This window comes from Salvelinus sp. IW2-2015, linkage group LG8 (genome assembly GCF_002910315.2).
Source record: "Salvelinus sp. IW2-2015 linkage group LG8, ASM291031v2, whole genome shotgun sequence".
NCBI classification, from domain to species: domain Eukaryota; kingdom Metazoa; phylum Chordata; class Actinopteri; order Salmoniformes; family Salmonidae; genus Salvelinus; species Salvelinus sp. IW2-2015.
In genome coordinates this window covers 45549606-45564970 of record NC_036848.1, presented here as the reverse complement: position 1 = coordinate 45564970, position 15365 = coordinate 45549606, and the positions used below count along the sequence as shown (strand labels likewise).

The 15365-nt window shown below is 44.7% G+C and overlaps 1 protein-coding gene across 6 annotated transcripts in view; it reads right to left on the bottom strand.

Annotated features, from left to right (window-relative positions):
* arfgef3 (ARFGEF family member 3) overlaps positions 1-15365 on the bottom strand; it is a 43430-nt gene that overhangs the window by 17939 nt on the left and 10126 nt on the right. For all 6 annotated transcript variants that reach the window (XR_011480352.1, XM_070444955.1, XM_023993526.2 and 3 more), the window contains exons 6-17: positions 12948-13061; positions 12543-12588; positions 11749-11833; positions 11329-11433; positions 10753-11083; positions 10453-10565; positions 9296-10299; positions 8946-9112; positions 8572-8737; positions 8307-8414; positions 686-901; positions 143-253 (exon numbers count right to left, since the gene is read on the bottom strand). Coding sequence is in view for 5 of the 6 variants with exons in the window: in XM_070444955.1 (XP_070301056.1) it covers positions 143-253; positions 686-901; positions 8307-8414; positions 8572-8737; positions 8946-9112; positions 9296-10299; positions 10453-10565; positions 10753-11083; positions 11329-11433; positions 11749-11833; positions 12543-12588; positions 12948-13061 (2566 nt within the window). In the remaining variant the exon portion in view is untranslated. The remainder of the gene's footprint in view (positions 1-142; positions 254-685; positions 902-8306; positions 8415-8571; positions 8738-8945; positions 9113-9295; positions 10300-10452; positions 10566-10752; positions 11084-11328; positions 11434-11748; positions 11834-12542; positions 12589-12947; positions 13062-15365) is intronic.

Sequence of the window (15365 nt, the reverse complement as noted above, 5' to 3'; positions counted from 1 at the left end):
GACCATGTAACTATGGGATCTTTTCTGAAATGGAGGGATTCTTTATCCTCTATGTGTCTTCCACAGTAATGTACGGTATGTGTGTTTGAAAAAGGCAAGTTAATCCCTTTGTACAGTATGTTATGTGGTGTGCTGTAAGTACCTTGTGTGATGGCATCTCCAGACTCGCCCACCTCCCTCTCCTCCTTCTCCTCCTGCACACACGAGGCTGCCGCCATCTGGGCCAGAGCCGAGGCACAATTGGCAGCCACACCTAGAGAATGCATGAATATTCATTAGAGCTGATGGTAATCAAAGACAAGCTGGGCTGAAAGGGCCTACGGCACCGGTCACAGAACGCCAGGCCAATACTTTATCATTATATGGTCCTGATTCATATACGTTTTCACGTACATTTCAATAGCTACACAAATAGACCTATGAAGTATTCAGATATTGCTCAAATTCTAAGCAAAACCTGTGCTTGAGTTTGATTCTCTCAAAACGTGATGTTTTTGTACTAAACACATCTAAACCAGACCTGGGATCAAATCGTTTTGGTTCTTTCAAATACTTTGAGCCTTTGACCCAGCCAGCCTCTGATCTAAACACACTAGCTAATGGGTTAACTAAACGCTTCCTGTTGAAGATTATATTCAGTCAGGCAGGCCTTATCCACGGTCACCATGATGTTGGGTCCTGTTACCTAGAGCACAACTGAGTCCGGCTGCCTTGCGTAGTCCATCCAGGCTGAGACAGATGGTGTCTCTCTCCCTCTGGCTCTGCTCCTTCAGCCCCTCAGACCCCAGCATGAAGGCCAGGCCCTTGGAGCTGCCCGCCATGCGTCCCGTCAGGGGGGTGGACAGGGTATCCATCAGGTTCTTCCAGCAGCCCATCAGAATGTAGCGAGCAAACACTATGCCTGAAATAATATTAATGAATGTTGAGTGAGTGAGTGAGCCAGACGCTTATCTGTGCATTGACCAACACAACATGTATGAAACAGGATCAAATGGGGGTTGGGTCAGACCCTTAAAGCTAGAATCTGCAGCTGAAAGGGTCACCCTGACTCTGTTTTGGTTAAAAAAACTAAACAGAGATGGGCCTGCAGAAATGTAAACATTCTCAAATTCATAGACAGAGCTAGGGTGAAGAACTGACCATTCAAAATATAAAATAATTATAGTTTAAAACTTATTAGGGATAGGGGGCAGTATTTTCACGTCCTGATGAAAAGCGTGCCCAAAGTAAACTGCCTGTTACTCAGGCCCAGAACCTAGGATATGCATATAATTGGTAGATTTGGATAGAAAACACTCTAAAGTTTCTAAAACTGTTACAATAATGTCTGTGAGTATAACAGAACTGATTTGGAAGGCAAAACTCAGAGGACAAACCATCCGGGGGGGGGGGGGGGGGGGGAGAAATTGAGGTCATAGTTTTTCCCAATGTTTTTCTATGGGAAGCCCTATTTAATAGGAACCTGGTTGCAGCTCATATGGCTTCCACTAGATGTCAACAGTCTTTAGAAATTGTTCGATGTTTTTCTTTTGAGAAATGAAGAAATATGGCTGTTCTTTGTAAGTGTCACTCCAGGTGGACTCTAATGTTGGTGCGCATGAACTGGAACGCGCTTCACGTTGTTTTTATCCGGTATTGGAAACAGTTTATCCCGTCTTAAATTCGATCGATTATTTATGTTTTAGGAGGTTGGATTAGGAATGTTGTTTGAAATGTTTGGACCAAGTTTACAGGTAACTTATTAGGTAATTTGTAGTCATGTTGGAACCGGTGTATTTCTGAATCAAACGCGCCAAATAAAATGGACATTTTGGGGATATAAAGAAGGAATTTATCGAACAAAACAACCATTCATTGTGTCACTGAGACATTTGGGATTGCAAAAAGAAGATCTTCAAAGGCATTTATTATATCGTTATTTCTGACTTTTGTGTCGCCACCTGCCTGGTTGAAAATGATTTTCATGTGTTTGTATGCAGGGCGCTGTCCTCAGATAATCGCATGGTCTGCTTTCGCCGTAAAGCCTTTTTCAAATCTGACACTGCGGCTGGATTAAGAAGAAGTTAAGCTTAATTTTGATGTATTACACTTTTATATTCGTGAATCTTGAATATTGATATTTCTGTAGTTTGAATTTGGAGCTCTGCAATTTCACTGGATGTTGTCAAATCTATCCTGCTAACGGGATCACTAACAGGCATTCTTTGAGGCTATACAGTGTTTGTTTACATCAACATTATTAACAAACATTGGAGTAAAAAAATATATATTTTTGGTTCTGATGAGGTGACTGTTGAAGTAAGCTCATTTATGAGTTATATTCTTCAAGAATCAATGGGTGTACAGTGCATTCTGAAAGTATTCAGATCCCTTCACTTCTTCCACATTTTATTACGTTACAGCCTTATACTAAAATTGATTAAATAATTTTTTTTCATCAATCTACACACAATAATCCATAATGGCAAAGCAAAAACAGGTTTTATTTTTTTTGTTGCAAATTTATTACATATAAAAAACAAAAATAACTTTTTTACATAGGTATTCAGACCCTTTGCTATGAGACTCGAAATTAAGCTCTGGTGCATCCTGTTTCTATTGATCCTCCTTGAGATATTTCTACAACTTGGAGTCCATCTGTAGTAAATTAAATTGATTGGACATGATTTGGAAAGGCACACACACACACACACACCTGTCTATATAAGGTCCCACAGTTGACAGTGCATGTCAGGACAAAAACCAAGTCACGAGGTCGAAGGAATTGTCTGTAGAGCTCAGAGACAAGCACAGATCTGTGGAAGGGTACCACAAAACTTTGGCAGCATTGAAGGTCCCCAAGAACACAGTGGCCTCCATCATTCTTAAATGGAAGAAGATTGGAACCACCAAGAGTCTTCCTAGAGCTGTCTACCCGGCCAAACTGAGCAATCAGGGGAGAAGAGCCTTGGTCAGAAAGGTGACCGAGAACCCGATGGTCACTGACAGAGCTCCTCTGGAGATGGGAGAACCTTCCAGAAGCACAACCATCTCTGCAGCACTCCACCAATCAGGCCTTTATGGTAGAGTGGCCAGACAGAAGCCACTCCTCAGTAAAAGGCACATGACAGCCCGCTTGGAGTTTGCAAAAAGGCACTGAAAGGACTCAGACCATGAGAAACAAGATTCTCTGGTCTGATGAAACCAAGATCAAACTTTTTGTCCTGAATGCCAAGCTTCACGTCAGGAGGAAACATGGCACCATCCCTATAGTGAAGCATGGTGGTGGCAGCATAATGCTGTGGGGATATTTTCAGAGGCAGGGACTGGGAGACGAGTCAGGATCGAGGGAAAGATGAACGGAGCAAAGTACAGAGAGATCCTTCATGAAAACCTGCTCCAGAGCACTCAGGACCTCAGACTGGGGCAAAGGTTCACCTAAGCACACAGCAAAGACAACGCAGGTGTGGCTTTGGGATAAGTCTCCGAATGTTCGAGTGGCCAAGCCAAAGCCCGGATTTGAACCCGATAGAACCTCTCTGGAGAGACCAGAAAATAACTGTGCAGTGACTCTCTATGCAACCTGACAAAGCTTGTGAAGATCTGCAGAGAAGAAATGGGAGAAACTCTCCAAATACAGGTCTGCCAAGCTTGTAGCGTCCTACCCAAGAAGACTCAAGGCGGTAATCATTGCCAAAGGTGGTACAACTAACTACTGAGTAAAGGGTCTGAATACCTATGTAAATGTGATATCAGGTTAAGTTTTTATAGATTTGCAAAAATGAAGCAAAAAAAAAAACAGTTCTTGCTTTGTCATTATGGGGCACTGTGTGTTGATTGAAAAAAAACAATTCAATACATTTTAGATTAAGGCTGTAACGTAACAATGTGGGAAAAGTCTAGGGGTCTGAATACTTTCCAAATGCAATGTACAGTACCAGTCAAAAGTTTGGACACCTACTCATTCAAGGGTTTTTCTTTATTTTTACTATTTTCTACAATGTAGAATAATAGTGAAGACAAACTATTAAATAACACATATGGAATCATGTAGTAACCCAGAAAAGTGTTAAACAAATCTAAATATATTTGAGATTCTTCAAAGTAGCAACCCTTTGCCTTGATGACAGCTTTGCACACTCTTTGTATTATCTCAACCAGCTTCATGAGGTAGTCACCTGGAATTGAATAAAATGAAATTGTATTTGTCACATACACATGGTTAGCAGATGTTAATGCGAGTGTCGAGAAATGCTTGTGCTTCTAGTTCCGACCATGCAGTAATATCTAAGTAATCTAACCTGACAATTTCACAACAACTACCTTATACACACACAAGTGTGAAGGAATGAATAAGAATATGTACATAAAAATATATGAATGAGTGATGGCCAAACGGCATAGGCAAGATGCAGAATGCATTTCAATTAACAGGTGTGCCTTGTTAAAAAGTTAATTTGTGGAATTTCTTTCCTCAATGCGTTTGAGCCAATCAGTTGTGTTGTGACAAGGTAGAGGTGGTATACAGAAGATATCCCTATTTGGTAAAATACCAAGTCCATATTATGTCAAGAACAGCTCAAATAATCAAAGAGAAACGACAGTCCATCATTACTTTAAGACATGAAGGTCGGAACATTAAGAACTTTGAAAGTTTCTTCAAGCACAGTCGCAAAAACAATCAAGCCCTATGATGAAACTGGCTCATGAGGACCGCCACAGGAAAGGAAGCCCCAGAGTTACCTCTGCTGCAGAGGATAAATCCATTGGAGTTAACTGCACCTCAGATTGCAGCCCAAATAAATGCTTCAGAGTTCAAGTAACAGACATCAACATCAACTGTTCAGAGGACTGCATGAAATCAGGCCTTCATGGTCGAATTGCTGAAAAGAAACCACTACCAAAGAACACTAATAAGAAGAGACTTGCTTGGGCCAAGAAACATAAGCAATGGACATTAAACCGGTGGAAATCTGTCCTTTGGTCTGGAGTCCAAATTTGCGATTTTTGGTTCCAACCGCCGCAGAGTAGGTGAACGGATGATCTCCGCATGTGTGGTTCCCACCGTGAAGCATGGAGCAAATGGTGTGTTGGTGCTTTGCTGGTGACACTGTCAGTGATTTATTTAGAATTCAAGACACACTTAACCAGCATGGATCCATAGTATTCTGCAGCGATACGCCATCCAATCTGGTTTGCGCTTAGTGGGAAGGTTTTTCAACAGCACAATGACCCAAAACACACCTCCAGGCTGTGTAAGGGCTATTTGACCAAGGAGAATGATGGAGTGCTGCATCAGATGTCTTGGCCTCCACAATTACCTGACCTCAACCCAATTGAGATGGTGTGGGATGAGTTGGACCACAGAGTGAAGGAAAAGCAGCCAGCAAGTTCTCAGCATGTGGGAACTCCTTCAAGACTGTTGGAAAAGCCTTCCTCATGAAGCTGGTTGAGAGAATGCCAAGAGTGTTCAAAGCTGTCAACAAGGCAAAGGGTGGCTATTTAGATTTGTTGAACACTCTTTTGGTTACAACATGAATCCATGTGTTATTTCATAGTTTTGATGTCGTCAGTATTATTCTGCAATGTAGAAAATAGTAAAAATAAAGAAAAAACCCTTGAATGAGTAGGTGTGTCCAAACTTTTGACTGGTACTGTACAGTTGTGGCCAAAAGTTTTGAGAATGACACAAATATTAATTTTCACAAAGTCTGCTGCCTCAGTGGCAATTGGCATATACTCCAGAATGTTATGAAGAGTGATCAGATGAATTGCAATTAATTGCAAAGTCCCTCTTTGCCATGCAAATTAACTTAATACCAAAAAAAATTACATTTCAGCCCTGCCACAAAAGGACCAGCTGAAATCATGTCAGTGATTCTCTCGTTAACACAGGTGTGAGTGTTGACGAGGACAAGGCTGGAGATCACTCTGTCATGCTGATTGAGTTTGAATAACAGACTGGAAGCTTCAAAAAGGAGGGTGGTGCTCGAAATCATTGTTCATAGTCTGTCAAACATGGTTACCTGTAAGGAAACACGTTCCATCATCATCGCTTTGCACAAAAAGGGCTTCACAGGCAAGGATATGGCTTCCAGTAAGATTGCACCTAAATCAACCATTTATCGGATCATCAAGAACTTCAAGGAGAGCGGTTCAATTGTTGTGAAGGCTTCAGGGCGCCCAAGAAAGTCCAGCAAGCGCCAGGACCGTCTCCTAATGTTGATTCAGCTGCGGGATCGGGGCACCACCAGTACAGAGCTTGCTCAGGAATGGCAGCAGGCAGGTGTGAGTGCATCTGCACGCACAGTGAGATGAAGACTTTTGGAGGATGGCCTGGTGTCAAGAAGGGCAGCAAAGAAGCCACTTCTCTCCAGGAAAAACATCAGGGACAGACTGATATTCTGCAAAAGGTACAGTGATTGGACTGCTGAGGACTGGGGTAAAGTCATTTTCTCTGATGAATCCCCTTTCCGATTGTTTGGGGCATCCGGGAAAAAGCTTGTCCGGAGAAGACAAGGTGAACGCTACCATCAGTGCTGTGTCATGCCAACAGTAAAGCATCCTGAGACCATTCATATGTGGGGTTGCTTCTCAGCCAAGGACTGTGCTCACTTACATTTTTGCCTAAGAACACAGCCATTAATAAAGAATGGTACCAACACATCCTCCCAGAGCAACTTCTCCCAACCATCCAGGAACAGTTTGGTGACAAACAATGCCTTTTCCAATATGATGGAGCACCTTGACAGAAGGCAAAAGTGATAACTAAGTGGCTCGGGGAACAAAACATAGATATTTTGGGTCCATGGCCAGGAAACTCCCCAGACCTTAATCCCATTGAAAACTTGTGGTCAATCCCCAAGAGGCAGGTGGACAAACAAAAACCCACAATTTCTGACAAACTCCAAGCATTGATTATGCAAGAATGTTCTGCCATCAGTCAGGATGTGGCCCAGAAGTTAATTGACAGCATGCCAGGGCGGATTGCAGAGGTCTTGAAAAAGAAGGGTCAACACTGCAAATATTGACTCTTTGCATCAACTTCATGTAATTGTCAATAAAAGCCTTTGACACTTATGAAATGCTTGTAATTATACTTCAGTATTCCATAGTAACATCTGACAAAGATATCTAAAGACAGCAAACTTTGAAAATGTATATTTGTGTCATTCTCAATACTTTTGGCCACGACAGCATATCATTAATATAAAGTAAAAAAATGTGTGTAGCAACTAAGAGTTCTAGACAGCATAAGTAGTACAGCTGTGTAGACGATTGATCAAGAACTAAGCATAATACAGTATGAAGGAAGGTTGAGTAAGTCAGACCGTCATCTTTGTATTGACCAAGACCTATGCTACAGCACAATGGGGTTGAGTCAGACCCTTAAAACAGCATACAGTACATCAACATGTTTTGACAAAGACCCCATGCCTTTAAAAGCACCAATGGGAGTTAAGACAGAACCTACACTACATCTATCTGTGTATTGACTCAGCAGCTCTGTAATGTGCTGTGGCCTTATTTGCTGAGAGGCAGTGAACAGACAGGCAGTAAACAACAGTCCCGTTAGACACCTTGAGAGATTTAAGTGCTATAAAAAGGCACTCTGTGACAATAACATTTCATACAGGGAAATAAGTAGAACTGACAACGGTCCCTATTCTCCGTTCCATATTAATATAGTCGTCCCTGTTGAGTATGTGTACATAGCTAGCTTATTACATGAAAGCTTTAAAAGCCTAATGGGCAACTCAGCCGCGGTTGCCATGGTAACGAGGTTGCTCGAGTGCTCGATGGTGCATCTTTTGTTCTCAGTGGTAATAAAAGAGGTAGGCAGATGCTGGCAGCTCTCCATTCTCTCTCCTGTGAGGGACACAAGGAGAACAATATATTTCTCTCTCCATGTAGAGTACAGCATCTAGGCCAGCGTTTCCCAAACTTGCTCCTCGTGACCCCAAGGGGTGCACATTTTGGTTTTTGCCCTAACACTCCACAGCTATTTCAAATGATCAAAGTTTGATGATTAGTTGATTATTTGAATCAGCTGTGTAGTGCACCCCTTGGAATCCCAAGGACCCGAGTTTGGGAAACCCTGATCTAGGCACATGTATGCAAGCCCAGAGACCAGGGTTCAGTCCCTGTCTCCACCCTTCCCACTGTCTCCTCCTAATCTATCTCCCCCGATGTTTGAATAAAGCAAAAAAATACACACTACAATATGCCTAAATATCGAAGCAAAATAGTCAAACTGCCTTGGCAAAGCGACTCAGAAAGGACAGCTGGGGGTACCTGGTGGTGTCAGTACCTGGGGGTGTCAGTACCTGCCATGAGGGTGTCACTGCCACTCTTGTCACAGCTGAAGGGGGACTGTGTGTTGGCCTTACGGATCAGCTGACCTCCGATGGCACTACTGCCCAGCCCATCGATGTCTGACCAGAGACAGAGGACACAACGTGATGAGAGCCGTCATAAAAACATAGCAGAACATTTCAAAGACCCAAAGGAGCATTATGTTAATATTTATATGTTGACATATAAAGAATCATCATGAATAAAACAGTGTGGGAGAGCTGTGTCCCATCCTACCAGTTAGCATGGTGATGAGGGGTAAGGAGTGTTCCTCTGGTGAGCCCCAGTAGCCAGCCTCCCCCAGCAAGTTCCTGTCCAGAACCTGGAGGTAGAGCTCCTCGATCCAGGCCTGAGACAGCACCACCAGCACCCCACTGCTCTGGATGAGACGAACAAACTCTTTCTGCAGCAGGAGAGAGAATTCAATGGGGATACCATGAGGCCTGGTGGGATCGTTTTAAAATATATAAACCGCATAAACAAAATAATTGGCTACAGTACTATATCATGTTCAGCTGATCACAACACTTGTCTTCAGGCTTCCTCTCTACCATACACAGGGGATGTCAGCGTTAGTGCGCCAACACATTGACTCCACAACCACCACTCACCAGGCTGACCAGTACAGGCATGGGCCTCCTGCGGTAGTAGTCCTGGCAGCAGAGTTTGAGGCTGAGGAGCAAGGCGTAGTAGGAGACCAGGTAAAGGCCGTCAGCGTTCATCAGGGCCTGACAGTTCAGGTTCTCACTGCCCTCATAGCCTGGTGAATGGATGCCACCTGGGAGAGAGGGTCAGATACAGGGTCAAATAGAAACCATTGATGAAACTAGGACAATTAAGACAATTATCTTACCTCGTATCCCCATAAGACTTAAAATACACGGATATCTGATGTTCTCACTTCCTCTCTTCATTGTCTCATGCCATCTCCCTTAATCTCCTCTCTCTCTGTATCGCTTACCCGCCTGTAGGCCAGAGCAGAATGTGGAGGAGAAGTTCTGCAGGGACGTGTCCACGTCTGTCGTGCTGTGCATCCCCAGCAGGCGAGGCAGCAGGCCGGCCAGAGATTGGACAAAGAGCCGGGCGCTCTGCTGGTCAGCCTCCTGGTTCTTCAGTAGCTTCAGGGAAAGGGCTGCTGTCCTCAGGGAGCGATGACCGGGACAATCCCTGGGTGTCTGCTCCTCGTCGGCCAGAGAGCAGTTATCAGAGCCCATGTCTGACACATCCGAGCGGCCCGAGTCCTTCTCCGCCGCCATGGAGTACTGGTCACATGAATCAAACTCAGTGCGCGACATCTCCCCCTCATCCACACTGAAGTTGCTCTCGCTGTAGCGCGAGCCGTGAGGGTGCGCCCGGGCATCCACAGACAGGAAGTTAGTGATGTCGGGGTAGACCAGCGCGTGGCTGCGCTGCACCACGTCTGGGGGTCCTCCAGGCTCGGCGCCTGGCTCCCTCACACAGGGGCGTAGCTCAGGGTCAGCGTCTGGCCCGCAGGAGGAAGGCGAAGGCAGCCGGGGTTCTTCACCACACTCCTGCCCCTCTGGAGTGGTCTGTCCCAGCTCCCCATCCAGAGTGGTCTGTCCCAGCTCCCCATCCAGAGTGGTCTGTCCCAGCTCCCCATCCAGAGTGGTCTTGCCCGTATCTGTGGTGACGCTGATGCTGATGTCAGGGCTGCGCTCCGTGGCGGAGGTGGCAGAGGGCTCAGAGGGAGCGTGCTCAGACGAGAGGACGTGGCGCTGCCAGCGGAAGTCCGCCTCATTGATCTCCATGGACTCCCGCGTGGATTCTGCCCCCTCTTTCAGCTCGTCCAATCGGCGCAGCAGCATGCGGGCCTGTTCTGACTGTAGGCCACGCCCATGACTCAACTCATCCAGAGCTCCCAGGAGGGCACAGGCACACGCCACTGAGGAGTAGCAGGCCTCGATGCCCCCCTTCATACAGGCCTCTGTCATGCCATCCATCACCCTGTAGGCACACACAAACACATCATAAACACTATGTACCAGTTTACAACAGTACTATGATGTATGGGTTACAGGCTTATACAGCAGGTAGACGCATATATTTTGCTTCACAGGGTTATACCGGTAAATAAAACAAGAGAATGTGGGTCCTCACAATTTGAGCAGGTCCAGGTGAGACTTCCTCTTGGAGAAGGACCTTTTCCTAGACTCAGGCTCTATAACACAGGGACCAGCCAGGTCGAACAAGCGCTGAGGACTTCCCAGAATCTACAAAACGCATACAAAGACACTTTGGTTCATTTTTGTTCATTGCATCCCTTCTGCAACACTCAAACTGGTTCTGTCAATAAAGCAGCAACATTCCACTGTCTAATTCAATTGATTGCTCTATAAACATTATGTTAGGGGATTTGAGGTGACTGGTGAACAGTGAGGAGTCTGGGGCTCTGACCACCTCCTTCATGATCTTGATGGCCTCCACACGGTGCTGTGGGGGGGGATAGAGCAGGATGCGGTGGTACAGCGACTGCAGAACAGGCTTCATGGACTCCACACAGCCCACCAGGCGCACCAGCTCAGCAGCCACGTAGCAGATGGTCCGCACTACCGGGCCGATCATGGCCGGGGTGTTGGAGGAGCAGCCGGATCCCCGGCCCTGGTCAGACACACCACCTAGAGAGGGGTCTGGATCCTGACACCCCCCTCCGTGGCCGTGGGCCGAGGTGATGGTCTTGTCGTTCACAGGGTTTCCCATGATCACCACCAACGACGGACAAAGTTGCTTCCTGAGAGCAAGGGACAAGAGATGTCACATGTTTTATGTAGACAGATAATATGGTAACACTTTACTTGAAGGAGCATACTTTATGAAGTGCTCATGTTCTGCTTATGAATGTGCCATGTATGTATTATGAAGACCGTATATAGGGTCCCCTCAAGATAAGAAATCAGACTGATAAGGAGGCAGGTATTCAGACAGGGAAGCGTGACTGTCAGTATACTGTATGTGTTAGCCACAGCCAGGCCTTACCAGATCAGGTCTGTGAAGCCTCTGTTCAGGTGCATGGTGGGAGGACAGCTGCTGAGCATGGACAGGATACACTCTAGGTAGAGCAGCTGGAGCAGCTGGTTCTCACTGTGAAAACAAACAGGCCATTAGTCTGAGTCTCTGGCTTTTATCCCAAATCGCACCCTATTCCCTATGGGTGCTGGTCAATAGTGCACTATGAATGGAATGGCATTTGGGATGCAGCCTCAGTGTCTCACCTTAATAAAAGCCAAGCAAGAAACATCTCTATAAAACAATGCTGTAAAACTGAATCATGCTTTGTAGAGGTGACCTTTAAAACAGCTAGCAGGGTAGACAAGGTGGGAGGAATGATGTGTTCTCCGGATGAGAGAAAAACATACAGTTCAGGGCTATAAACTCTGCATAAAGAATCATTCTTACTGGTCAACCCCCTCTAGCTTCTCGCAGAAGACGGTTATCACAGTCACAACGTCATCACACAGGGACTGTGCAGTGGGAGACACATCTAAAAACATACAGGCCAACAACCATTACCTAGACATCACACTCAGGAGAACAAATGCAACTGATAACATACCTTATATATAGCTTAACTATGTTAAATACTTAAGCATTTGAGGTGCGATTCCAAGCTTGGCATTTGAACTTTTGGGAACATTGGAGCTACCGTCCTCTAGATTGTCACTCCAACCCTCATCTAGCCCACCTGATTCTAATAATTATCTAGTTGATAAGCTGAATCAGGTTAGTTACAACTAGGGTTGGAGCAAAAACCTATAGGAGAATAGCTCCCCAGGAACAGAGTTGGAGAGCCCTGCTGTACAGTATGGTGCAAGGAAGAGATGCGTTTTTTCCTTTATAGTGATTCCAAGTTTGGAGTTTGAACTTTTGGGACTATTCCATTGGGTGCATTGTCCAGGGCAAACTAAATGAAACGCAGCTCTGTTTGACAAAAGCATTTGACCCAGGTCTGACAGAACAGTTGAACCACAAGACACACTGCACCAACCCCTCGTAAGTCTCATCTCTCACACTTTTAGACGTGGACTCGAGGTATGAAATCACCCAGCCTTGCAGTAAAAGACGTGTGATGGCTAAACAACCTGTAATCACTGCTTCATAAAAATGGACATTATAGTCCCTGTGGAGGTATATTCCACCTGGCATGCGAAGGGCAGTGAAGGCTTTTGCTATATAACAGGGCTATAAAGTACCTCTGCGCTGGTGTGCGGGCACTGGTGGGTCTTCTCCATCCACTCCCTGCAGAGACCCACAAGACAATAGTATAGAATTTCAGACACTGTATGGTGGCTTCACTTCATCTATGATTATGCATGCAATGCATTCCCATGCATATTCAAAGAGTTTGTGATCTTATTAGTGATTCTTATAATCACAGCAGTACAACAGTCTGCCAAAATGTATAGAACACAGTACTGTATTTTATGTAGCCATTTAATGAGGTGATTACAAGCTCTCGTATGAGCTCTCAAGTGTGAAATGAAGATGTGCCTCACTCTAGAACCCCTCCCCTCCCCACCCAACCTATATTCATTCAATTTGCTTCTAGTCTGAGTGGGTGATAATGTAAGAGGTCAAAGGTGCCTGGGGTGGCTGACCTGTCTGTGTCTGAGCTGCAGGGCGAGGTCCCCCAGGATCTGGCTGAGGGTGGCCCTCACGGCCGTGTTGATGCTGCGCTGGTGACAGCTGGACATGTACGTCTCGATACACACCTAAAAAACAGGACACACACATTACAACATAGCAGGGGGCTTACCGTTACACCCAACGACTATAAATGAAGGTAAAACCTCTTTCAAGAAAAAGCTAGCTGGACCGAAGAAAATCTGACATCAGGAGCGAATGAAAATGTAATCTTTAAAACAACACTGTGCGTGCCTCCCGGGTGGCGCAGTGGTCTAAGGCACTGCATCGCAGTGCTAGCTGTGCCACCAGAGACTCTGGGTTCGAGCCCAGGCTCTGTCGCAGCCGGCCGCGACCGGGAGGTCCACGGGGCGACGCACAATTGGCCTAGCGTCGTCCGGGTTAGGGAGGGTTTGGCCGGTAGGGATATCCTTATCTCATCGCGCACTAGCGACTCCTGTGGCGGGCCGGGCGTAGTGCACGCTGACCAGGTTGCTAGGTGTACGGTGTTTCCTCCGACACATTGGTGCGGCTGGCTTCCGGGTTGGATGCGCGCTGTGTTAAGAAGCAGTGCGGCTTGGTTGGGTTGTGTTTCGGAGGACGCATGGCTCTCGACCTTCGTCTCTCCCGACCCCGTACGGAAGTTGTAGCGATAAGACAGTAACTACTAACAATTGGATACCACGAAATTGGGGAGAAAAAGGGGGTAAAATTTATTAATTTTTTTTATAAAAATGTGCGATAGCCAAATTGAATTAAAGCAAGTGAGATGCCAAGCCCTAAGGAGACAGTATAGGACACATAATTGCTTTCCGTCACTTCACACTTTTCATTTCTTCCCACTCTATATAAATCTACATGACATCCCAGTGGCTAATTGAATTATGACCGCCTCTGAAAGCTGGTCTCTGTGGCATACGGAGGATGACACTAGGGCTGGGAATTGCCAGGGACCTTAAGATACGATGTTATCACAATACTTTGGTGCCAATATGATATGTATTGTGATTCTCACGATTCTATACTGTATGTATAGAGATTTGATGTTCCAAACATGTTTCTCACCATATGTCTGCTGAAGAGGGACAAGAGAGCCAGGAGAAAAATAGTTTTGATCAGTCATGGAAATAAAAGTACTGAAAACAAATTGGCTCCCTATTTAAAAAGAAGATGGAGAACAAGCTATGAAGGAAAAATACTGGAGTTTTGGTACAGGTACAGCTAACAAGCGCAAACATAATATTGCGATATTGTCAATATCGTCAAAAATAATATCCCGATATGTAACTGTATAAATGTTTCCCCCATCACTAGATGACACACAGCTAGAGGCCCAGCAAATAAAACTGGAGCTTTCTCTTAACCCTCTACAATAAAAGTAGGTGTCACCATTCAGAGTAGTTATCCGGCAGGTGAGATAGAACAGAGTGGAAAAGTGTTCTATCGCATCGTTCACACCTTATCTGCTGGATCCAATCTAAAATAAGACTCCCAGTTGCTCTGGTAATTAACATGCAGATTAAAATGTGAAAGGCAACTGCATTACTTACGTTTCTGTTAACCAAGAGTAATCCTTGTGCATTTATAATCCATCCTGAGCAGTGATTCATGGTATGAATCAACTATACGACTAAAATAAGACTTTAATAGCTTGGTCAGTCCAATTATGAGATGACCGCCTAGACCAATGACTATATAAATGAAGTGACCAGACCAGTTCAGCGGGGCTCCAGGTACTAAGGTCAAAGGTCAGAAGGCAACTTCAGTTCCTTAAATCTGATTCCAAATATCAACTCTGTTGTTCTCAAAAAAGAAACGTCTTTCTTTGGGGTACTGCATCATGAAGTATAGTCATAGTCAAGGTCACATCTCAAGGAGTGTGTTGACACAAAGAAAAGTGATGATCCCAAAGATATGCATCTGTTAGTTCTGTGTATAACAAATACATTAAACATGCGTCACTCTTTGAATCCTGGTCAACCTGACCCCAGACCAGTAGATCTGATAATAAAAGACAACATCTTTTTGCTAGGGATGTTAGGTACAATATAGGATGAATCACAATAATTGTTTTCTAAAATAATAATTGCTTGACAAAAATGTAATGCAATGGCAATCCTGGTGATATGTAACAATCCTTTGCAAGAACTGTTGCCATTATTAAGCATATTAATTATTAATGATGGAATATTAAAAAACGAATATACAGTCGTGGCCAAAAGTTTGGAGAATGACACAAATAATAATTTTCACAAAGTCTGCTGCTTCAGTGTCTTTAGATATTTTTGTCAGATGTTACTATGGAATCATGAAGTAGAATTACAAGCATTTCATAAGTGTCAAAGGCTTTTATTGACAATTACATGAAGTTGATGCAAAGAGTCAATATTTGC